The sequence below is a fragment of the Musca autumnalis genome, unplaced genomic scaffold (assembly GCF_047663935.1).
Source record: "Musca autumnalis isolate F117 unplaced genomic scaffold, ASM4766393v1 scaffold_4, whole genome shotgun sequence".
Lineage (NCBI taxonomy): Eukaryota > Metazoa > Arthropoda > Insecta > Diptera > Muscidae > Musca > Musca autumnalis.
In genome coordinates, this window is record NW_027411977.1 from 55,153,503 (window position 1) to 55,179,411 (window position 25,909).

The window sequence follows — 25,909 nt, forward strand, 5'->3', positions numbered from 1 at the left end:
TTCATTGTCTTTTATGGTCGAGTTATTGTTTTCTAGTATGAAGAGAATATTCATTCGGTGGTGTTTTTTGTTGGTCACAAAACTAATAAACAAAGCCTGCTATTATTTGCAAGTTTACTTCCTGATGCAAATAACTGCTGTTGCAGTTGTGGATTTTTTTGGTGAAATTTAAGTTTTTTTTTGCATTTTTAAATACGTACATATTTTAATTACATACATACATGAAAGTTAATTAGGAAAATATAGGAACTAAATTTTGGATCTATTAGAGAACTTACAACCCTGTTCAATTATGAAGGCAGTGACGATAGGTAGTGGGCACTAGAGTTGTGCCAAATGAACTATATGGAACTATCTAGTTCGTTACGCAGTTAAAATGGCAAAAAAGGAACGACAAAAACAAAGACCCCATATTTTTAACGAGATCCAAGTAAGTTTTATAGACAACTGCATTTAGAATTTGAATACGAGTACCCCGCTGTGAATAACACGAGTCAGTACCTTATTAATCATTGACCTTCTTATACCCTCAGCCTTTAGGCTAAAAGAGTATATACACTTTAATACGGCCAAAAATGTGCCTCATAGAAATAACGGTTTTAGACCCCAAGTATGTTTGGACGAAATTCGTTTCAGACAATTTGAAGTCGATTTAGCCATGTCCGTCCGTCTGTCTGGCTGGTGCGTACGATAACTCTCGAACTGAATAACCGATTCGAACCAAATTTTGGGCATCATAATATTTTGTCCAAACTTAGTTTAAGTTTCGGTCCACTCCTTCGGGTACCTCCCCCACAATAGTTCAAAATTTTTCTGTAAAATGGTTTGTACGATAACTCTCGAAGGGAGCAATAGATTTGGTCCAAACTTTGCACATCGTATTATTCCTTCCAAATATAGATTGGGTTCGAATATGGTCTACTCCTTCGGATACCTCCCACACAAAATTCGGATAAAGTGAAGTTTAACAGCTCCTCTCGGATCGTTTTGAAATTTATTGTCCATGTGGCTCCCTTTACGACGGTACAATTTGTTTTCTTGAGCAAGTAAATACTTCCTGAGACATTGTGCAAAACCCTAACGGCATCACCCAAAATGGCAAATCCGCAAGATAATTCTTGCAGGGAGTTTCTGATTGATGCAGACTGTGAATATCATATTATTTCATTCAGTCATGTATCAGGTTGGAATATTGAATATATCGGTCCACTCCTTCGGGTACCTCCCACACAAAATTCGGATAAAGTGAAGTTTACAAGATCCTCTCGGATCATCTTGGAATTTTTTCAGCAGATTGTCCATGCGGCTCCCTTTACGACGGTACAATTTTGTTTTTGGGCAAGTCCATACTTCCTGAGATATTGGGTAAAATGTTCCAAGAACCCTGATGAAACCAACCAAAACGGCAAATCCGCAAGATAATTCTCGTAGGGAGTTTCTGATTGGTTCAGACTGTGCACATCATATTATTTCATCCAGTCATGTATCAGGTTGGAATATGGGCCATGGTCAACTCCTTCGGATACCTCCCACACAAAATTCGGAAAAAAATGAAGTTCAAGAGCTCCTCTCGCATAGTTTTGATTTTCTTTTCAGTAGGTTGTTCTCGCGGTACAACGGTACGGTACAATTTTCTTCCGGAGTAAGTCAATACTTCCTGAGAGAATGGCCCAAGCTCCAAAGCCGCCCCGGCACATACTAAAATGGCTATTGTGCGTGATAACTCTACAACTTTTTCAAAATTTTCTTTCAAACATAGTTTAACGTAATTTAATATTTCGAGTCCTTCATCAAGAGTTTGGTTACTAAAAATGTTTGGTATACGTCAATGATTTAGTATAGGCCCACTTTACGGTACATAGAGATTTTAGAGCAAACTCGTGATACAAAATCAATATATTTTATATACAACATAATTATTGTGTTTGGTTTTGTGTTTTTTTTTTGGGTTAGTGGCTGAGGGTATATCTCTGTCAGCACAGCTGACTGATACTTTCTTACTTGTTAACTTGTAAATTACACAACTTACAGTTGTCTAACGAAACCGAATGTTAAGCTTATCAGAGATATATTTTATGAGCGGCTAGAAAGACCCTATTTACGATACGCTTGTCATGGCATTATAATTGTTCTACGCGATTTTAAAGCTAAATTTGGAAACGACAACATCTTGATCCTAATCCTCCACAGTGAAAAATATGATAGCGGAATGAGGTTGATAGCCTTTGCTGCAACAAAACAGCTGTTGCTTACAATTACATACATAAATATGTTCCCACAACATACCCACATCGGGGGACAAGGGAGACTTCACTTATGTCAATGAGTGCACGCTGATTCATATTGGCTCAATGATATGGGACCTACTTGTTATAGACGAGTCCGAACGCCGTGTCTAACGACAGCATTTGTAGGAAAGTTTCCCACGGCTGAATTACTCAGGAAATACAAACCAACAATACTCTAATGGGATTTTCCATCGCCCAAAATTTGGATGCTATGGTCTGGGATTGAAACGCAGACCTTCTGAGTGCAAGGCAGACGTGCTTTCCACTGCACCACGCGGATCCCAAGTTACGAGTACTATATTTAAAATCTGAAGTATGTAAAGACATTTGATTGTCAAAAGCTTAACTCAACAGAATCAAGAATCATCGTAGTCATCAGATTCGTCTTAGATAAGTCGTTCTAAGCTGTTCAAGGACGTTGAAAATACTACCCCTCGGTATTGTTTGAAATGTTGCGTCACCACCTATATGTCCAAACAGAGTAAAACGGGATAGTTCTCAAGAAGCCGTAATATCACCGGAACTTTTTAACCTCTATCTTTGTGCGATGCTACGGCCTATTGATCACATTGAGATAATTACGTACCAGGATGATTGTACACTAAAGCAGTCAGATCTCACCGTAGATAACATTTGTGTAAGACTAAATGTCTATATCTCGCTGAGTTCTTCCACGTCACTAAATCAACAACCACACTATTCCCCAAATAGACATGAAGCTCCCACTGAATGTGCAGGTCGATGAGTCAATAATTCCAACCTGTAATCAACCCAAAGTCTTGGGGTCACATTCGGTAGCTTGTACAAGTCAGTGGCATAGTCGTCCGCGTTTGTCACAGCAATCTGCGAAAATATGAGTATTTTTGAGTCTTTTATATGTTCTAACTATTTAAAAAAAGGTTTATTTTTTTTTAAATTTTAAAATTTTTTCAAAACTAGGAGGGTTGGCGTTTTTTTATTTGGGATGGCGACTTCTATTTTGTTTTTCAAAATAGTCACGCTTAATCCCATAGTCGTTGTTTTAATATTTTATTAAACAACTCTAATTTATTAATAAATTATTATTAATAAATTAATATATAAATTATTAATAAATTATTATTAATAATAAATTAAAGTTGTTTTAATAAAATATTAAAACAACGACTATGGGAGTAAGCCTGACTATTTTGAAAAACAAAATAGAAGTCGTCATCCCAAATAAAAAAACGCCAACCCTTCCTAATTGTGAGACCGGGCACCGTCGCAATGTTGTTTATTGCTGTAGTATGCAATACCAACAAATTAGTTATGTGTTTTTTCGTCGAGAATCGACGAACGCATAGCAGTGGGAAAGATTTGGTGTTGTTTGCAATTGAAGTTGCTCGAGTTTAGGTAGTGGCAAAGAAATTCTCGATCAGAGTGTTTCTTTGCACACGTATCTATTTGAGCGGGCAATTGACACTTGGGTATAAAAAGTTTCTTGTTGAAAAACAAGAAACAAGGGAACTGTTGAAGATCTGTGGCGAGATCTGAAACTATAGTCTTCCCTGCCTTACCCCTTGGTAAACGTCGCCAATTTTTTCCACTAATAAATTAAAGTTGTTTTAATAAAATATTAAAACAACGATTAAGCCTGACTATTTTGAAAAACAAAATTTTTTCACAACATTAACATTTTTTCCAAAAATGAAAAAAATACTCCTTGGGTTTTCATAAAACTCTTATAACTATTAAAAATATGTTAAAAAATGTCCATTTGTGTAAAAAAGCTATAATTTTTATGGGAAACGGTATGGAAAAATACCCATTTTTCCCATGTAATTAAAAATTAAGAAAAAGTGTTAAACGGACGGATCGAGACGGGTATAAAAGTATATATGAACTGAAGGAAGACACTCTCGGACATCATTCTGTGGAAACGGAACTTTGTGCAAGCTGTTCCCCAAAAGTTCTAGTCCACTAAAATTGAAATTTCTCTAAAATTTAGTACCTGATGAAAAGTAAAAGAGCTCACTCCGTGTACATGCGGCAGTTATTTATTAAAAAGGTTCTTAATGACCACAATCTTGCTAACCTAACCAAAAACAATGAACACAACCTCTATTATAGTTTCCGAGAAATAGTTATTGTTTTCTGCAGAAATTTGCAAAAATGGTTTATTTTTCAAAATTGCGAAAACATTTTCATCTTTAGAAGCACGACACGCCCAAACCTTCCAATATTTTGACCTAATTTTTTGGTTTCCTTAATTTCAAAATATTTACTATCGAATCCCATATAGAAATTAACAATCAGTGACGACAAAAATTGGTGTTTTGGCCAGGAAACTCGATTCCTGAACCACTGTGCGAGCCAACGTAAGTGATACGCAGGGGAAGAACTTTCAAGGGAACTACAAGAGCAGGCGAATATGTTGTTGATGCGTCGGTACAAAAAGTCGTTGTTGATGCAGTATCTGCTAAGCTGCTATAGGCATCACTTGCAATATCTGCTAAGGCATCGGTGTACTAATTACATAAGGAGGCTAAGATCTTGGCGGTACGTCGGCACAACAATATGTATCTGCTAGGGTTCTATAGGCAAAAACATTTAATTAACCATCTAGTTGATAGGTACGCCCCAGCCCAGTGCTATTTCAGGAATGATCTTCATGATGTAGTATATCAGGCTATAAGAGACTATCGTACGAATACAGTCTTCGGAGATCACCCACCACCCACGGCTGCTGCCTAGACGAGCAACTGTTGTTTGGTGCAACTAAAATTCGGTTGGTGCAGCCGCCTCAATCCCTATTGAACTAGAATTAATGGCTTAACACGGAACATCTGATGAGCATACAATAACGGCCGGCATGTTACGTTGCAACTATTCCAAAGTCCTGTCAAATCAATTCACCTAACTCCTGTTTTATTATGGAGTAATCCTATTCAGCTGAAGTTATTTTTGAATATTGTGTTGGAAGCAGAGTAGAATCAATGAAATAGGAACTTAAAACGGCCATACATAAGAAAGACCTGATTACAGCTAAACCTATACCGACAATTATCTGCCGGAACATGTTGGTTTCGGTTGAATAATGAATCTAAAACACTGAAAATCGGAAGGACCTTAAACGCCAATTCTGTGCAGAAATATTTAGTAACGTTGCAAAAACATTAAAAATATCGAAAATCTAAAAAGCACTCCATACTGTTCTATGGGGGCTAGATTAAATCAGGACCAACAATTTATTGCTGGAATTTTTTACACCTACAACGGAGGCTAAATACCACACTATAGCTACTTTAGGTGAATAATGTGGTAAAAATTTTTAAAATAGAAGACCTAATACTAATTTTGACCCATTTCGTTGTGATAACGAGTCTAAAACCTTCATATTGCCGAAAATCGGGAGGTACTGTTCTTGGACCGATATAGGCCATTTTCAAATTTAAAGGACTTCTAGATGTGATAGGAAAAATAGTGGAGCTGGAAACTAACATCAACGATGACTGCAGCTTACAGCATTGTAATCGTTTCAAGGTAAAGAGGACAAAACGCACCAGAAGTGTAGTCGGAGCATTCGTATTGCTACTGTACCAGTCGGCTCAATACATATATGTCTCGCTTTAGCTTCACACATGGGATACATTGGGGTAGGAGATAATTGCGAAACTATCGAACTCGAGCACGTATATTCCGCCGACAATTAGCTGTACCTCAGGTTATACGACCGACATAAATTCACTTTGGCAATAACCGTATCCTACGGGCTTCCATGCTGATGTAGAGTTGTATTTCGTTCTTCCTAATGACCAGAGAGTTGAAAATAGCTCATTTAGTCCAGCTAACAAAACAAAATTTCTGGTACATTATCAATACCGCATCCGCTCCCTGTATAAGTGCTTACATTGAATGACTTGTTGAGAAACAGTTATCTTAACATACAATTAATTATCGCTCAGACAGTGTTAGGGAAGAGAAAGGTAGTATGTAGGTTGCAAAATACGTCTTTCTGTCGATGAGGTACCGCAGAAACGTTGGACTAAACAAAATCTGAACTAGCAAGGTTTCGAGTTATGTTCATCGCCCCCGAAGTCTGGAAAAAGTGAAGGATGGTCTCGCAGCAGCATACGGAAATGTATGCCAACAAACGTTAATAATACCGTGCCATTACACGTCACTGGATCTTTAGGTTTTTATCCTTTCTACAATAACAAACACGGTGCTCTTGAACCAAATTTAATTTACAATATTTTAGGTTTTTTTTAGGTTTTCACAACTTTGCTTAGAAACCTCAAGATCTACCAAAATGGGACTAAAGAAAATGTTGTAGCTAAGAAAATTCTTTATAAGATCTTTTATGATATCTTCGTAGTTTTTAGCGTTATTGAGATAAAGAAGTACAAATTAGGACAATGGATTGACTGTAACGCCTCCTTATATTACAAGCTTATGCACAGTGCACCTTAACTAACTATAAATAAAAACCGCTTACATCAGAGAAGTTTTTGCGGATTCTGAAACAGCAATGTTTATAGATGAAAAAATCCAATAATAAATCCATTAATAAATCACGATCAAAGTTCACATTTTTAGTTTTTTTACGTTTTTGCTTGGAAACCGCAAGTCCTATCGAAATGGAACTAAAGAAAATGTTATAGCAGTGAAAACTCTGTACAAGATTGGCTGAATGAAATTTTCCTAGGTTTTACCATTTTTGAGATATAGAGGTTCAGATCAAACTTTCAAATTTTTTACTTAGGAATTCAGGATTTAGCTTGAAAACTGCAAATTCTTTCGAAATGGGACTAAACAATATGTTGTAGCTGTGAAAATTCTCTACAAGATTGGCTTTCGTAATTATACCCTACACCACTATGTGGGGAGGGTATTATAAGTTGGTTTTGCCAAAAAGTTTGTAACGCATCGAAATAATGGTCGTAGACCCATACTTATATATACCAAAATGAATGTCTCGACGAGCTGAGTCGATCTGGCTATGTGTGTTGTCCGTCCGTCCGTTTGTCCGTCTGTCCATCTAAACCTTGTAATCACGCTACAGGTCGCAATTTTGATCGGATCGTCACGAAATTTTGGATATTGATGGGGGTCCCGGAGGGGAAGAAACCTTTTGGTGACGGTCGGATAATATTTAGGGGTCGGAATGGGCAAAAAACTTATGTGGATAAAAAGACAACGTTTTTTTTCCAAAGCGAATATCTCAGCTTCTATACGGGGTATACCAATAGCAAAACCTGACAATAAAAGTAGAAAATATCACCTTTCCAATGATGTAAATTAGGTTCTCGTAGGTGATCAAACAACGAAGATAATACAATAGTCGCAAATAAAACCCAAATTTTCATTTTTGCGATTTTAATTATAATGACGAATATCACAGCTTTGGTTGGGGACTTTCCAAAAGCAAAGCCTGGCTATGAAAGCAGAAGGTCCAATCTTTACAATGATGTAAACTAGGTCGGCGTAGGTGACCAAATAACGGAGATATCGCAATAGTCGGTAATACATCCCATTTTTCCACTTTTTTGGAAATCACGCTACAGGTCTCAATTTTGATCGGATCGTCACGAAATTTTGAGGGTTAATGGGGGTCACACAGATGAAGAAGCCTATTGATTTTGGTGATGGTCGGATAATATTTAGGGGTCGGAATGGGCAAAAAAGTTATTTGGAGAAAAAGTCAACGTTTTATTTCAAAGCGAATATCTCCGCTTCTAAAAGATGTATATAAAAAGCAAAACCTGCTAATGAAAGTAGATAATATCACCTTTGCAACGATGTTACGAAGGTTGTCGTAGGTGGTCAAACAACGAAGATATCGCAAAAGCCGCTAATAGAACACAACTTTTCATTTTTACTATTTTAATAATAATGACGAATATCACAGCTTCGGTTGGGGATCTTCCAAAAACAAAGTCTGACAATGAAATTAAAAAATTTCGTCATTACAATGATGTAAAGCAGGTTGGCGTAAGTATCCAAATAACGGAGATATCGCAATAGTCGGTAATACATCCCATTTTTCCACTTTTTTGGAAATCACGCTAGAGGTCGCAATTTTAATTGGATCGTCACGAAATTTTTGGGTGTTATTGGGGGTCCCACAGAGGAAAAAACCTTTTGATTTTTGATAATGGTCGGATATTATTCAGGGGTCGGAATGCGACAAAAAAAATATTTGGAAAAAAGACCAACGTTTTATTTCGAAGTTAATATCTCCCTTCTGTAGGAGGTATATCGAAAGCAAAACCTGGCAAGGAAAGTAGAAAATATCACCTTTACAACGATGTGAAGTAGGTTGTCATAGGCGGTCAAACAACAGAGATATCGCAATAGTCGGTAATGCATCCCTTCTTCCATTTTTGTGCAATCACACTACGAAATTTTGATCGGATCCTCACGAAATTTTGGGGGTTGATGGGGGTCTAACAGAGAAAGAAGCCTATTGATGGTTGGCATACATCCCACTTTTCCATTTTTTATTTGGGTTGTACTGTCGATGCACTTAAATGCGTTTTAAAAAAATTGACCTGTGTTAATGAAGACATTCAGAGCAAAGGCGCTAAGCTATCCCAATTTTAATATTTTGAATTTTATTAGTCAAAAGCTTATGAACAGGGGTAGTGGTGTAGGGTATCACATAGTCGGCCCCGACCCGAATATAGCCTTGGCTCACTTGTTTTTATTTATTTATGATTTATGAAAATAAAATGTGTTTGTCTTTCGAAGTCATTAACGTCCAAAAATATTTTTGGCCGCCTAAATATTTCAAATCGACCACTGTGCGGCGGCGATAAGAATGCCTTTATATGTCATTGTAGTGCACGTGCACTAGCAACAAGCTGAGGAGTAGAAACAAGGAGCTATTTGGGTTCATATAAAAATATTCTTGACCTCTAGGCGATTTTAATGCCAAAATTGGAAAGGAGAATATCTTTGGACAAACAGTTGGGAAATTCAGTCTACATAGTGAAACATCAGACAATGGAATGAGGCTGATAGACTTCGCAGCGGCAAAAAACATGGTAGTTAGCAGTACCAGATTTAAGCATCTCGATATTCATAAGGGCACTTGGCTGTCTCCAGACCAAAGAACAATAAATCAAATTGATCACGTTGTGATAGATGGAAGACATTCATCGAGCGTGTTGGATGTACGATCGTTCCGAGGAGCAAACATAGATTCGGACCATTACCTCGTTGCAGCAAAGGTACGTACCCGTCTAAACGTTGCAAATAAAGCACGGACAGACACAACACGAAAGTTGGACATCGCCAAGCTGCAAACACAACAGATAGCCACAGCATATTCCACTCAACTGACCCAATTGCTTAATGATAGCGCTTCTCGTCCCGATAACATATCAGCACAATGGCAAAATATTGCCCACTCCATGCAAACAGCCGCAAAATCAGTACTTGGATACCAGAGACCTCCACCAAAGAATCCGTGGTATGACCAGGAGTGCCGTGCTGCTACCGAAGAAAAAAATGCGGCATATAGGGCTACTTTACAATCAGTAGCAACGCGTAGCGCACGAGAGAGATATCGGGAGAAAAGGAGAGAGGAGAAACGTCTTTTCCGCAGGAAAAAGAGAGAAATGGAAAAGAGGGAGTGTGAACAAATGGAGATGTACAGGAGACAGAACGAAGTCCGAAAATTCTACCAAAGAGTGAAGCATCAAACTGATGGCTTTGGTACAGGAATATCCTCCTGTAGAGATCAACAAGGTAATTTGGTAACTGATACAGATAGTGTGCTCAGGATATGGAAAGAACATTTTTCCAAACTGTTGGTATCCGATAGCAGTGAAGACGGCGAAGATACCACAGAGCCAATCCCAGATGATGGTATTGAATGTATACCGCCCAGCCAAGATGAGGTAAGGACAGCAATAAACCGACTGAAGAATAATAAGGCGGCAGGAGCAGATGGCCTACCAGCCGAGCTGTTCAAAACCGGAGGCGACACGCTGATAAGGTGTATGCATCAGCTAGTTAGCACCATCTGGCAGGAAGAACGCGTACCCGACGATTGGAACGTGAGCATCCTATGTCCAGTCCACAAGAAGGGTGATAAGACTGTGTGCTCCAATTATAGGGGCATAAGTCTGCTCCCTATTGCATATAAGATAGTATCTGGCATATTGTGTGAGAGACTAAAGCCTATGGTCAATGAAATTATTGGACCCTATCAGTGCGGCTTTAGACCTGGCAAATCCACCATTGACCAGATATTTACCTTGAGACAAATCCTGGAAAAGACCCAAGAAATGCAGATCGACACCTTCCATCTTTTCGTCGATTATAAAGCAGCATTCGACAGCCCTATACGTTCAAAGGTGTTCCAAGCCATGTCTGATTTTGGTATTCCTGCAAAGCTCATTCGACTTTGTAGAATGACATTAACTGAGACGAGATCCTCAGTTAAAATTGGAAAGAACCTCTCCGAAGAGTTTACTACCAAAAGAGGTTTCAGACAAGGAGACGGCCTGTCGTGTGATCTATTTAACATCCTACTGGCAAAGGTCATACGAGACGCGAAGGTCAAAAGAAGTGGAACAATATACACGAACAGCCACATGTTACTGGCTTATGCCGACGACATTGACATCATGGGTCGATCGGTAAAGGAAGTAACTGACACCTTTGCAAAAGTCGAAAGAGAATCTGCTAAAGTTGGTCTGGCAGTAAACGGCGTAAAAACCAAGTTGATGGTATCGACGCGTAATATGTCCATAAACACCGCACCATCTGTGAATGTTGGTACCTATAATTTTGAGGTAGTAAAGGACTTCGTATACCTCGGCACCGCCATAAACACAACAAATAACATCAGTTGTGAAATACGAAGAAGAATAGTGTTGGCTAACAGATGCTACTTTGGGCTGAGTAAGCAGTTTAGGAATAAAGCCACCTCTCGTCAAACAAAAATAACACTGTACAAAACACTGATACTACCCGTGCTAATGTATGGTTCCGAAGCATGGGTACTTGCTCAAGCAGATAAGGCAGTGCTTTGTGTGTTTGAGAGAAAAATTCTACGAAAGATCTATGGGCCAATCTGTGTTGACGGCGAATATCGGCGTCGTATGAACATCGAGCTGTATCAACTATACAATGACATCAATATAGTTGAACGAATCGAGATACAACGATTGCGATGGCTAGGCCATGTTATAAGAATGAGTGATGATGAACCCGCTAAAAAGGCGTATAAATACGGGCCGCATGGAGGTTCTCGCAGATCTGGAAGGCCAAAGCTTCGTTAGAGCGAACAAGTGAAACGAGATATCACAAAGCTACACATCCCAGATTGGGAAAATACAGCAGCAAACAGAGAGGATTGGAGATTTTTTCTTAGTTCGGCTTATGGAACAAATGTTCTGTAAAAGGCCAGCTAAGTAAGTAAGTAAGTAGTAAGTAAGTTATATGTCATTGTAGTGCACGTGCACTAGCAACAAGCTGAGGAGTAGAAACAAGGAGCTATTTGGGTTCATATAAAAATATTCTTGACCTCTTTTAACGCGGTAGATCGGTCTGTGGTAGGTTGTGAATGTGGCTGCAGTGTGGTGATGTCTTCCCATAACATACGTGGGTAATTTGAAAGAGTCGACTTCCGTACTTTCGGTGCCTGATCATGTTTTATCATGCCATGGATTATGGTGCAGGGAATATATTGCTTATAGAGCATATAAGAAACAGTCATGATAAGGCTAAGATGTTAAAAACTCGTTAGTTTTATGTTGATGATGTGTTAAAGTCCTGTCTGACCTAATGAACTTCACTACATCACTGTAGTTCTGCTATGGTGTTTGTCATTCAATGTATGCTGGAGTAGTATTTGGGCCATATATTATGTAGCTAGTTGTGGGTCAGTGGGAACACCAGTTTTTTTCTTTGAAGGTATTTTCTTTTCTTTTTATTTATTTTAGGTAGTGATAACTTTATATTCGCCTCATATAGAAATAATTTAAACCCTTTATTCCATATTTTATATTTTTCATAAATTGATTAAAAAAATTAAAATTAATGACCATTTAAAAACAGAAAACTTTATTACCATGGCTTTCATTTAAGCGAAGATAACCCATAAATCAATCACCGAAATCATTTGTCTTAATAAAAGTGGCTGAAAGTCGTCGTTGTTGTTGCTGTATTCTATTATCTTCAAAAATGAATCCTGCTGAGCCATGAAAACTATACTTGCTTAAGGTAGGCAAATAAAAAAAATATTACACGCACTCATATTTGCCTTAACATTGTGAAAAGGGTGTGACAGACAAACATTTCGCGCAGGAATAGCGCCACAAGTAGCACCACATCAACAGAAAAAATAATAAAACATTTTTTACAAGCCTCTCAACATAAATTTCAAGATTTCCGAAATTATGGCGCTTGTTTGGATTTAAGGCGCAGCAAGCAAAGGTATGCTTTGTAATGCATAGAAAAATAAGATTGAAAAACAGTATGGGTGGGTTTGCAGACAAAAAAGAAACTAAAATGGGTGGGGGTTATAAAAATCCTTGCTGATATACCAATGTGGCTCGCTGTCAAGGAAGCAACATTTTTCTATTTTTTCCATGTTGGACATTTTTTTGCTGTTCGTATGCCTTTTTTCTTTATTCCTTTTCCCACAATTAGTTTTGTTGTTTAGGACTTGGTCTATCCTGACTTATTTCCCATTTTTTTGTTTTTGTTTTGTTGCATACACTCCAACCTTCTAGGGCTACTAGACATTTTCCAAAGTATAATTAAGATTAAGGATAAAAATAAAACACCCAAAAGAAAAGGCGAAAAGAAATTAGACGGATTTCCGCTGCTTACAAAAATAAGCACTTAAACGGTTTAAAGTGTTTTGAAAAGTCTCAATATAAAAACATTTGCACCGCATTTAAATCGCATTTTCTTTTCGAGTCACCAAAGATCTCCGTTGAAAAAATCTTTTTAGCGTTAACTTGCTTTCATGGTATGGCATGGCATTAAATAACATTAAATCGCATAAATTTGTTTGTTCCCCCCTTTTTTCGGCTACATTGCCATTTGCTTTTTTCCATTTCTTTTGCATAGTTCTTTCGTTACTGCTGACTATTGAAACAATATATGAAGTGATGATAACTCATGAGCTGCGTATGCGTTAAGTGCATAAATATGTTTTCAGTGTTAAATTCGCACTTTGGCAAATACTATCTGCTTGTTTACCTTGCACACTCACATCAACAACTGTTAGCATTTTTATAGTGTAATGAAAATCAGGAGTTTTCTTACATGAGGGTGGTAGGAAAGATGAAATTTTCGTAAGAGGAAGATCCTTAAATGAATAAAGAATATGCATTTGTGAGGTTCGATACATATATTGAGGACTTATTTGCTTAATACGTTTGTTAGTATATGGATAACATAGGGATTGTCTTACACCCTAATATATCATTGGCTGGAAACATATTACTCTATTACAATTTTTTCGAACGCTATTTTAGCAAAAACACAATACTTCCCTGTAACGAAAATACTCACATATTTCATGTTTACCCAGCAAACTGAAATTGGTACGAATTTCGGATTTCGGATCCGAAATAGTAATGACATTTGTACGGAGTGGTTGAAATGATTTCGGAACGAAATGTCGATGTGAAATAGGATCGACTCCAAATCGGAAGAAAATCGTTGGGATAATCAAATGTAATTTTATTTCCGACATTTTGCTCCTAATTCGAAACTAAATTGGCGAAAAAAAACATTTTCGCAATAAAAACATCCTGTCGGACATCCGGCATTTTGTTTGCTGGGTACTCTTGATGATGCATTAGTATACAAGGACAATGCATATTCTTTAAAATTCATAAAATCTTGACAGAAGGCATACGTACAGTACAGCAGCTAGTATACATGTATGTATCTCTATACTACGAGGGGAACTAGAACAATTTTGTAGCCTAGGCAACAAGTAGTATTGTCAGACGTTATTTGACATTTTTATACCTTCACCGTAATATGGAGGGTATAATTAAATTTGTCATTCCGCTTGTATCACATCGAAATATTCCTTGAAGACGTTATAAAGTATATATATTCTTGATCAGCATAAAATTTTAAGTCGCAATAGCCATATCTGTCCGTCTGTCGGTCTTTTGAAATCAAGATACAGCTCGAAATTTTTAAGACAGAGCTTTATAATTTAGTACAGAAGTTTCAAATACTCCTAGGATGTTTGGTATTCAAAATGGACTATATCAGTCCACATTTTTATATAACCGCCATAGAAGGGTACCTCCGGATTTTCGGTATTTTAAGATTGTGACCTCAATATCTCCCGCAAATGGCTGAAATTTGTACTAAGTCCTCGTTGGGTATATAAAACTTGTCACCTGATTTTTTTTTCGGTATAGGTCCACGTCTTCATATAACCACATAGAAAGAAATCTCACGAGTTTCGGCATTTTAAATGTTCTGGCCTCAATATCCTACTGAAATGGTTGAAATTTGGTGAGGGTTCCTCACGATTTTCAGTTTTTTAAGGTTGTGACATCGATATCGCCCTGAAATGGCTGAAATTTGGTATTAAGTTCTCGTAAGGGGTATAAAACTTTCCACCCGAAAATTGCCGATATAGGTCCACGTCTTCATATAGCCCCCCATACAACGGTACCCCCCGATTTTCGGTATTTTTATGGATTTAGCCTCAATATCACACCGAACTGGCTGAAATTTGGTATTAAGTCTTAATAAAGCCCTCATAGAGTGTTACCTCCTGATTTTCGGTATTTAGAAGGTTGTTGCTTCAATATTGAAATTTGGTATTTAGTATTACTTTGGGGGTAACAAACTTTCATCCTGAAATTTGTTGTTATAGGTTCACGTCTTCATATAGTCCGATTTTCGGTATTTTGAAGGTTGTGGCCTCAACCTCCCACCGAAATAGCTAAAATTTGTTATTTAGTCTTTTGTGAGGTTATCAAACTTTCATCCTGAAATTTGTCGGTATATGTTAACGTTTTATTATAGCTCCCATAGTGCGGTACCTACAGATTGCCGGTCTTTTGAAGGTTGTGGTCTCAATATTCCACCTAAATGGCTGAAATTTTTTATTTACTCTTCTTTGGGGGTATCAAACTTTCATCCTGAAATTTATTGGTATGGGTCCACGTCTTCATATAGTCCCCATCTAGCGGTACCTACCGATTGTCGGTATTTTGAAGATTGTGGTCTCAATATTCCCACTAAATGGCTGAAATTTGGCATTTAGTCTTCTTTGGGGTATCAAACTTTCATCCTGAAATTAGTTGGTATAGGTCCACGTCTTCGTATAGTCCCCATGGAACGGTACCTTTCGATTTTCGGTATTTTGAACGTTTTGGCCTCAACCTCCCACCGAAATGACTAACATTTGTTATTTAGTCTTCCGTGAGGGTATCAAACTTTCATCCTGAAATTTGTCGGTATAGGCTACGTCTTAATATAGTGTGGTACCTCCAGATTTTCGGTATTTTGAAGGTTGTGGCTTCAATGTCCCCCGAAATGGCTGAAATTTGTAATTAAGTCTTCTTTGGGGGTATCAAACTTTCTTCCTGAAATTTGTCTGTATAGGTCCACGTCTTCATATAGCCAATATAGAACGGTACCTTCCGATTTTCGGTATTTTGAGGTTTGTGGCCTCAACCTCCCACCGAAATGACTATAATTTGTTTTTAGTCTTTTGTAAGGGCATTAAACTTTCATCCTCCATCATTGAATTTAGTCTTCTTTGGGGGTATCACACTTTCATCCTGAAATTTGATGGTATAGGTCCACGTCTTCATATAGTCCCCATATAATGGTACCTCCCGATTTTCTTTATTTTTAAGGTTGTGGCCTTAATATCCCACCCGAAATGGTTGAAATTTGAATTTAGTCTTTTTTGGGGGTATCAAACTTTTATCCTGAACTTTGTCGTTATAGGCCTACGTCTTCATATATTCCTCATAGACCGGTACCTTCCGATTTTCGGTAGTTTGAAGATTGTTGCCTCTATATACTACTGAATTAGCTGAAATTTGGTATTTAGTCTTCGTTGGATTTTCAATATTTTGAAAGTTTGGGCCAGGGATACACAAAGTTATAACAGGTACAAAGAAATTCCTTGCAAAAAACAGATAGCGTACGTCCACGTTTTGCCAAAGACCCCATTTAAGGGTTCCACCCAATTTAAGATTTGTTTTTTAAGATTTTAGTCACATTTTCCTACCAAATTGGTTTTGTGTTCCTCGCAAAAATTATCCATATACATATACATATGTATGTGTAGGTTTTATTCTAACCCCCATGGAGCGGTATTGCCCAATTTTATGTATTTCGAGGGGTTTTTGTCAAATGTCCAAAACGAGATCCCCGTAATTTGATATTGTGTTTAGTCACAGGATTCAAATGAAAACGATGAACTATTTTAAAGAGGGTAGCAAATTTTTCCTTCTGAAGTGTATGTATGTAGGAAAACCTCCACACAGAAAATTGTCAGCTTAAAGTGATTCTCCTCCTAGGAATTATGCTTAACGTAGAGAAAGAGCTTAGTAGTTATTAATATTTCATATTTACTTCAATACAGTGGCCCGGCCGAACTTGAAGCCCTTTTTACTTGTTTTTTTGGAAAGTTTGGCGGTTTTTAGCCTAAAGGTGGACCGTTTGACATACGATAATGTGTAGTGTTGTTTACAGTGACTTGAAAAAAACACTTTGCAAAAAAATGGAATTTTTCAGAACATTCGATTTGGATAAATACGGCAAGAGCGTAACCATCAAATTAAGTTGTTGTCGATAAAGAACCATCCTATACCACTATGAAAAACCCGTTTAATAATTCAATTGTGGCCGACACTCGCTAAAAAACGAAGGGTCGTCCAAAAACGTCCGTTGTGAAAGAAAAAAATTAAGTCGCTCGTGAACGGATAATGCCAGATCGCCATGTTATATACCGTGATATAGAGGTATCCTTGAGCATTTCTTCATGCTGGAGAATACTTTGAAAAGCAATAAAAACATTTTTTGATGATAAATATTCGCGTTTAAAGTCTTATTATTATTAGGCCAGAAACCTTTCTAGTTCCCCTCGTGCATTTATAAATGCAATAACTCTCATCTTACCAAAGAGAATGTCATTTTTTTACTTTTTACCAATAAATATATTGAGAAATATTCGAAACATGCATTTAAATGAAAGTGTGAAGATGTAAATATTTGTCTACGAGGAGGTTTATATTTCATCGTTACATCGTAGTGGTGATGGTAGAGCATACAAATATTTCATTGCTTTCCACAAGGAAGGTGAGAAAAATTTCATTAAATTTTCTTCTAGCAAAGAGAAAGAAAAATTTCCAAAATACTTTGCCAGCAAATGAAGTCGAGATGAAGAAAACTGAAAACCATCGAATAAAAATCAATGAAGCAGAGTGCAATGAAAATAAATTGATATTTTATTAAAGATGGATGGATGGATGGATAGATGGATGCGTGGATACACACAGATGGAGATGGATTGCTTTTCTGTATCAATTATATTATTCACTTTCATATTCTTGACTTCTTGCTTCCTTCGAATGACCATTGTTAATGGACAGGCATATGGATGGAAAGCCAATGCATATTGTACAAGCACGAGAAAAGCATCATTTTTAAATGATATTGCTTGGTATGGGTGTTATTTTGTAAAATTGATGTGTAAGGTTTTGTTGTAATTTAGTTCGAAAAAGAATGCGAATATTTTGTAAATCCATCCATTAAAAAAAAAGAATAGGACCAAAGTCGGACGAGGCCGATGATTTCAATAAAATTCGGCGAAATTATTTCTTAACCCAATTCCGTCAATGTATGCATACGAGTTTGTGAGTTTGGTGCATTAACTATATGAAATTGAACAAAAATATAGGGAAATAAATTGAGTTCAATACAATATGGTAAGCCTATATATAGAAACTACTTTATATAATATGGTAAACCTATTTCTGGACCGAATTCCGTCACATATTACATTTGGCAGAAGAGTAGCGTGTTTAGTTTATCAATTACATGAAATCGGGGAAACATATATAAGAGTTATAAAGAAATCTAAACAGATTCACACCAAAGCAATATCATTATTCCTTTGGCTAAACAAGTAGCGCAATGGTATGCACACCCGCCTTGCACGCAGAAGGTCGTGGGTTCGGTTCCCTGGCCAGACAACATCGAAATTTTCAACGGTGGCAAAATACCACTCAGTAATTTTGGCGACATTTCATGAGTATTTCAGCCATGTAAAACTTCTCTATAAAGTGGTGTCGTAAGACACACCGTTCGGACTCGACGATAAACAGTAGGTCCAATATCATTGAGCTAACATGAATCGGGGTGCACTCATTGATATGAGAGAAGTGTCCCCTATGGGAATTGAAACGTTTATACAATATAGACAATATACAAACGAATACCGGCTACGGAACTAAAATTATTTTCTCCAATAATTGTGTATTATGGGTTTTCAGATTTTGTGCTCTTTTGGATATATGAATTTGCGACAAAAGATATTGTTTGATTTCTTAAAAGTGTTGCGGAGGAGGTACCTGAAGAACCGTCACAGTCCATTTTGGAAGTCGATTTAATTAGGGAGTCGTTTCTTTTCGATAGATAGCGCACCCTCCAATCATTGATTGGTCACCTTATAACTTAGAGGTTTTGGACCACAATGTAAAGAAACATGCATTTGCCCACATAATATCGCTGTAAACAGGACCACAAGCAGTAACATCGGTATAATTTTCCAAAGGATCTTCGAACAGATCTTAAACTTAAACCAAAATATTGAAATTTTGTGGAAGCGGTACTTTAAAGAGAAAACAGATCTGGAACATTTTCGAAGTTAAACTACATTTGAAAAAATGTTAGGAAATTCAAGGTTTGAACCACATCAGTTGCTCCGTTCAACAGGTCTAGCGCGTACCATTTTAGCCCGAAGAAGCGCGGCAGGTACCCGGAGAAGCAGACACGGTGCTCTTGGAACAAATTTAAATGGAAGATGCTTACACTTGGGAAGATTTTGCGGATTCTAAAACTACAATTTCCATAGAAGAGAAAAATCAAAAAATAATCGGTGGAGCGCTTTTTAAATAAATCGCGATTCATGTTGACATTTTTAAGGGTTTTTGTGTTTTCCAGATTTTGCTTGGAAACCGCAAGTATTTTCATGGGACTAAAGAAAATGTTGTAGCTATGAAAATTCTCTACAAGATTGTCTTTAATGTTATCTTTGTAGTTTTTACCGGTATTGAGATATAGAAATACAAATTATGACACTGGATTGATTGTACCGCCTCCTTATAAAGCAATGTCATGACTGCAATTTCCCAACTTAAACTTATATATCTCAAAAATAGTACAACCTAGGAAAAAATTACGAAAACCAGTCTTATAGAGAATTTTCCCAGCTACAACATATTCTTTAGTCCCATTTCTAAAAGATTTGCAGAATTCAAGCTGAATCCTGAAGACCTAAGAAAAAAATCTGAAAGTTTGATCTGAACCTCTATATCTCAAAAATGGTAAATCTAGGAAAAAATCAATCAGGCAATCTTGTACAGAATTTTTACTGCTACAATATTTCCTTTAGTCCGATTTCGATAGGACTTCCGATTTCCAACTAAAATCGTGAAACCCTAAGAAAAACCCAAAAATGGTAACTTTGATCGCGAGTTATTGAAAAATCCATCCAGCGATTTTTTCTGGTTTTTGGATTTTTCTCATCTATAAAAATTGCAGTTTCAGAATCCGCAAAAACTTCGCTGGTGTAAGCGGTTTTCATTTAAAGTTAGTTAAGGTGCACTCTGCATAACATTGTAATATAAGGAGGCGATGCAGTCAATCCATTGTCCTAATTTGAACTTCAATGTCTCAATAGCGATACAAACAACGAAGATGTTATAAAAGACAATCTTGTAGCGAATTTTCATAGCTACAACATTTAATTTAGTCTATTTCGATAGGACTTGCGGTTTCCAAGCAAAATTGTGAAAACCTAAAAAACCCTTAAAAATTTCAAATTGAATCGCGATTTATTTAAAAAAGCGTTCCCGCGATTTTTTTGTTTGTTGATTTTTCTCATCTATGAACATTTTAGTTTCAGAATCCGCAAAAACTTCCGAGTTGTAAGCACGTTCCATTTAAATTTTTTTGAAGAGCACCGTGCAGACCATATAGCCTATCTTCGAACTTAATTCAAGTTGGGACAAAATATAAATTTTGGGCCGAATCGGCTTATTTGTTCGAGACACATGGGCTCTCGCCACTACATATGGTGCCATAGGGATTTTTATACCTTTCGGACTATTTTATCAGGAAATATGGACTTGCCCTGGGAAAAAAGCTAGTACCTTCGTAATGGGGGATGCGAATACAAGTTATTGCAAAAAGAACAAAAGCAATTCGAAAGCAGGTCTTGAACTGAATTTTTCCGAAACATTGTGTGGGATATACCAGAAAGAATGGACCGATAGAGGACATATTGGAACCAAATGTTTAATCGAATCGATTGATTCGTTTGAGCCTTATCGTGCGCTTTATGCTCACCTGTCAAGAAGTATAGACTTGTCCCTGAAAAAAAATTGTATCGTCATAATGGTGGCAGAGAATAAAAGTTGTTACAACAAAAATCAAGGCGATTCGAGAGCAGGACTTAAATTCAACTTTACCTAAAGGAGTAGACGGATGGAGTCCATATTGGAATTTTCGCGATGTGCAAAGTATGGACCAAATCGGTTTCTCCCAGCAAGGGTTATCGTGGGCACAATTTCTCCGAATATTGTTGAACTTTTGTGTGGTAGGTACCTAAAGAAGTGGACCGATATGGATCATCTTCGAACTTAAACTAAGTTTGGTCAAACTATTACGAAGGCACAATTTTGGCTGTTCGCGACTTATCGTGCACTTCAGCCACTACAAATGGTTTTACAGCTTTTGACCCATTTTCATAGGAAGTGTGGCTTGTACCTTCGTTAAATGGGCAGCGAATAGAAGTTGTTGCAAAACGAATCAAAGTGAACTTTGCCAAAATTAAAACGGAACTTTGCCAAAATTTTGTGTGAAAGGAACCCGAAAGAGTGGACCGATAGAGTACATATATGTCTGGTAGACATTTCACTATGTCCAAAGTATGGACGAATTTGGTTACTCCCTTCAAGAGTTATCGTTCGCAAACATTTTCCGAACATTTTTGAACTTTTGTGGGGGAGGTACCTGAAGAAGTGGATCGATATCGGATAATCTTGGAGCTTAAACTAAGTTTGGACAAAATTTAACAAAGGCCAAATGTTGACTATCTTGCGGAGTGCCGGAGCAGCCAGCCAGCCAGGCGGACGGACATGGCTAAATCGTATATACATAGTTAGCATACATGTTGAGGGTATAATGATGTGTACCAGAGATTTGAGATAGAAATTGAAGATTTAGGTTAGAGGAGAGAGAGAGACAGAGTTTGCCATTTTATGGTACAATATTTTGTTTTCGCCAACGGCGACAAGAAGAAGCAGACGTGTTAGCTCGGTTTGGCAAAAGGTTATCAGAGATTGCATCGTATGTTCTCCCATGATTCGCAATCTCCGCGTCGTGAGCATTGAACCGCGACACAATAAGTGTTCGATTGTTTCTGTTTCGTATTCATCTTAGCATTTCCTCATTTACAGGACATAGATCTTATTCTGCAGTGACCCGTGATTATTCCTACCCTTAATTTCCAGTCAGATTTTTTCATAGATAGTAGGGATGTAGTTATTCGTTTGGAGAGGATGGGCCGGATTTCCTTGGATACCTTACAGATAGGTTTGTGGTGCCAAATCTGGCTAGCATTGTCTCGATTTCTTTGTTCCAACTGCCGCATGAAATGGCACAAGGTTGGCTTGATCAAGTTGTCGTCTTCAATAAATGCTGACTCCGATTCGCAAGGCGCCAGTTCATCCGCTTTTTCATTTCATTCGATGTTGCACTGTCCCGGGACCCAACACAAGCTAACGATTGATTTTAGCGCATCCAAGATATTCCTATAGTCCAAAACCGCCGCAGACATGATAGAGTGGAATTTAAGTGATTTGAGGACAAAAATCTCAGCTTGGAAGCCGTAAATTGAGGGTATCGCTGTTGACGCCTATTTATGTTCCCGTTTCCATCATGGAGTCATTGGCTTCTCTTTGGGATATTTGTACGTTGAAGTCGTCGATGTCTAGTTGATCCCAGTGGAATTTCTGATCATTGTAGGATTGCAACATAGCCATACTTGCAGTTGTGCCCTGAGTTTATCTCCTTTAGTCGGAGAGCACTCTTGGCTGCCAGCTCCTGCCCTACAAAATCCAACGGGTGAATGTCAAGCAATACATTGAGGGCAGTCTTTGGACCTTGTTTATTTTATGAAGATACCATTTCTTAATAAAAGCATACCAGAGAGCCATAATAAGAATTGGGCGTACTTGAAGATCCAATGGATCTTCAGTCCCCAATGGAATTTTCACCTATATTTGAGTTAATTGTCAACATAGATCCATGTTTTGGTATAGCTCCCGTATAACGCTACCTCACGGTTTTCGGTATTTTGAGGGTCTTAGCTAAATTGCTTGACGGAACTATCCGTAATTTGACTTTTGAGGTTCCCTAGTTATAAAACTTTATGGTAACTATATGGTATCTTTCATCTGACTGAACACATTTGTATACCCTATACCACAATGTGGAAAAGGGTATTATAAGTTTGTTTTGGTAAAAATTGATGTAACACAGCGAAATATTCGTCGGAGACCCCCAATGTGGTATACCAATCTTCATATCTCGACGAGATAAAGCGATTTTGAGATATGTGTTCGTCCGTCCGTCTGTCCATTATAAATTGTAAACAGGCTCCAGGCCGCAATTATGGACCGATCGTCACGAAATTTTGTATGGAGGTCGGGTTCAGATCAGAATAGATCCCTATTCTTATCGGTGATGATCGTGAAATATGTAGTGGGTGAAATGGACCAAAAACATAATATTTATACAATTTTCTAGCGGCTCTATAGGTCTCAATAATAGTCCGATCAACGCGTAATTTTAAATAAGGTAAGAGCATATCACAAAGTTGAAGCTTGCAATTTGAGATGGCGATCGGATAATATTTAGAGGTTCAAATGGACCAAAACTTTTGTGTGAAAATTTTTAATATACAACTTATATCTTAATTCCTGGAAGTGACATTCCGGACAAGTGAGATATACTTGAAAGTGGAACGCTTGACCTTTCAATTGATGCCGATTATGTTGGTGTGCATGATCAGATAACAGAGTTACAGCCTAATATATTCCGTTATTTGTTTGTAGTGTAATAATAAACTCGCTAGAAGTCGCAATTATGCATCAATAGTCACGAAATTTTGCACCGGGTAAGAGTATAGGTCGAAAAAGATGCCTACAATTTTGAATGATGATCTGATATTGTTTAGAGGGTGAAATGGACCCATACTTTTTTTTTTTGAATGATGATCTGATATTGTTTAGAGGGTGAAATGGACCCATACTTTTGTATGAAAAATATAAAAATTTTATTTTTGGTCGATATTTTAATTCCTTGAGGACATACATATATATTTCGCAAAGTAGCCTACATATGGGAGAAAACTACTGACCTTTCCTCTGATGTAAATTGCAATAAAGTGTTTGCTAGATAACGGGCTTACTGCCTAATATATAATGGGTTTTGTGTAGAGAACCACTTTTTTATCCCATGCTGCATATTGTATCTCCAAAAGTTTATGTAACACCACGAAATATTCGTCCTAGACCCCTTATTTGGTATGCCAAAATTCATATCTCGACGAGAAAAGCGATTTAGCGATGTGAGGAGGTTGGGTTCGGGCCAGAATAGAAATGATTAGTTTTTGGTGATGATCGTGAAATGTTCAGGAGATGAAATGGACCAAAATCGAAATGTTAACCAATTTTGTAGCGGCTCTGTAGGTCAAAATAATAACCCGCAAAATTTTAAACAAAGTTTGAGTTCATGGTGAAGAAGAAGCGTACAAACCAACGTGAAGATCAGATAATACTTAGCGGGTTTAATGGACTGAAACTTTCGTAGTAGTACTACATAAGTGGGTTTCATTACATTTTAGTTTGTGTGAACTAAATTTTCCTTTCCTGCTACAAAAATGACTTTGTCATGCTAGATAACTTTTTGGTTTGGGTCATAAGTGTTAAGTTGTATTTTCACAATCATTGAAAAGAAGTTCCGTGGAGAGCGATTGTCCAGGGATAGTGGTATAGGGTATCACATGGTCGGCTCCGTCCGACTATAGACTTTTCTTACTTGTTTAGATTAGATTAGATAATTGAGGCATTTGAAGTATCCACCTAAAACCCAAACGGCAAATCCCCAAGAATATTTCATCCAGTCATGTATCAGGTTAGAATATGGACTATATCGGTCCACTTCTTCGGGTACTCTTCATACAAAAATTGAGAAAAATTTTTTTGCAACAAGTCTTTCTTCCGTCCCTCTTACGACGGTGCAACTTTTTATGGTGCAGATCCATACTTCCTGAGATATAATACGTTAAATAAACCTCGAAGGGAGAAACCTATTTGTTCCAAATGTTGTACATCGTGCTATTTCTTACAGACTCGGAATATAGCAGAATATTGACTATTGACCACTTCTTCGGGTACATCGCACACAACATTTGGTAAGCGAGGTGCATAAGGAATTGTCTGCGATCGTTTTTAAATTTTTGAAACATGTTGTGTATGCGGCCCTCGTTACGAAGTTACAAGATTGATACTTCCTTTAGGTCCGGTTGGGGGTATATCTCTGTCGACACAGCTGACTGACACTTTCTTAATTGTTTTATTTTATTTTGCTCTTTGCTGGATTTGATCATGCGAACTTCTGAACACACTACACAATCGACCATAGGTACGAACATTAAGGGTTGTTTAAATGATTATCCTGCTGCTGAGCTCGACTTAAAAGACAAGTGGCCTGTAGAAGAAGGAAGTATGAGGAGCACAAGCTGCTTCGAATGCACCAAGGACATTCAATAAAGAAAAAGAAACTCTGTTGCTATCAGTGGTTTAGCTAGAGTAACTTTTGTTTGACAAGAGAATATAATTTGTTGTTTTGTTTTAGCTCTTGTTCAATCCAAAACATCATAAAGTATATATTGACCAGTTGTACTCCTCTTTTTCACAATCTCAAAGTTGCAGTTCGGAACTTGCAATGTCGGCCACAGTCTACCGTATTGAAATAATATGACTTATGTAAAAACATTCTTCTTTCATTAAATTTAAATACATGCACACAATTTTTTCTCCCAAACATCGTCCACCCCAAAAAATAACATTTAAATAAAAAAGATACCAAGAAAATAAATCTTTCAACTTACCCAATGTCTGGCTCAAGACCATTTTGCCATCTTCACCAAGGCAGGCATTCCGAGCATCAAAAGGATTTGTAAATTGCACAAATGCATAACCTTTATGCATTGATATTCCTGCAAAGATACCCACAAGAAAGAGGATACGATGAAGACAACGAAAAAGAAACGAGACAAGAAAATGTCAGGAATTACAACAAAATTTAATTAAATTCTTTCAGCTAAGCCACATTACTGTGATGGC

General features: G+C 37.4%; 1 protein-coding gene across 1 annotated transcript in view; it reads right to left on the reverse strand.

Moving 5' to 3' along the window:
* LOC141401660 (uncharacterized) overlaps window positions 1-25,909 on the reverse strand; it is a 225,929-nt gene that overhangs the window by 30,370 nt on the left and 169,650 nt on the right. Inside the window, exon 3 of the mRNA XM_073981998.1 lies at window positions 25,675-25,782. Within this exon, the coding sequence (XP_073838099.1) occupies window positions 25,675-25,782 (108 nt within the window). The remainder of the gene's footprint in view (window positions 1-25,674; window positions 25,783-25,909) is intronic.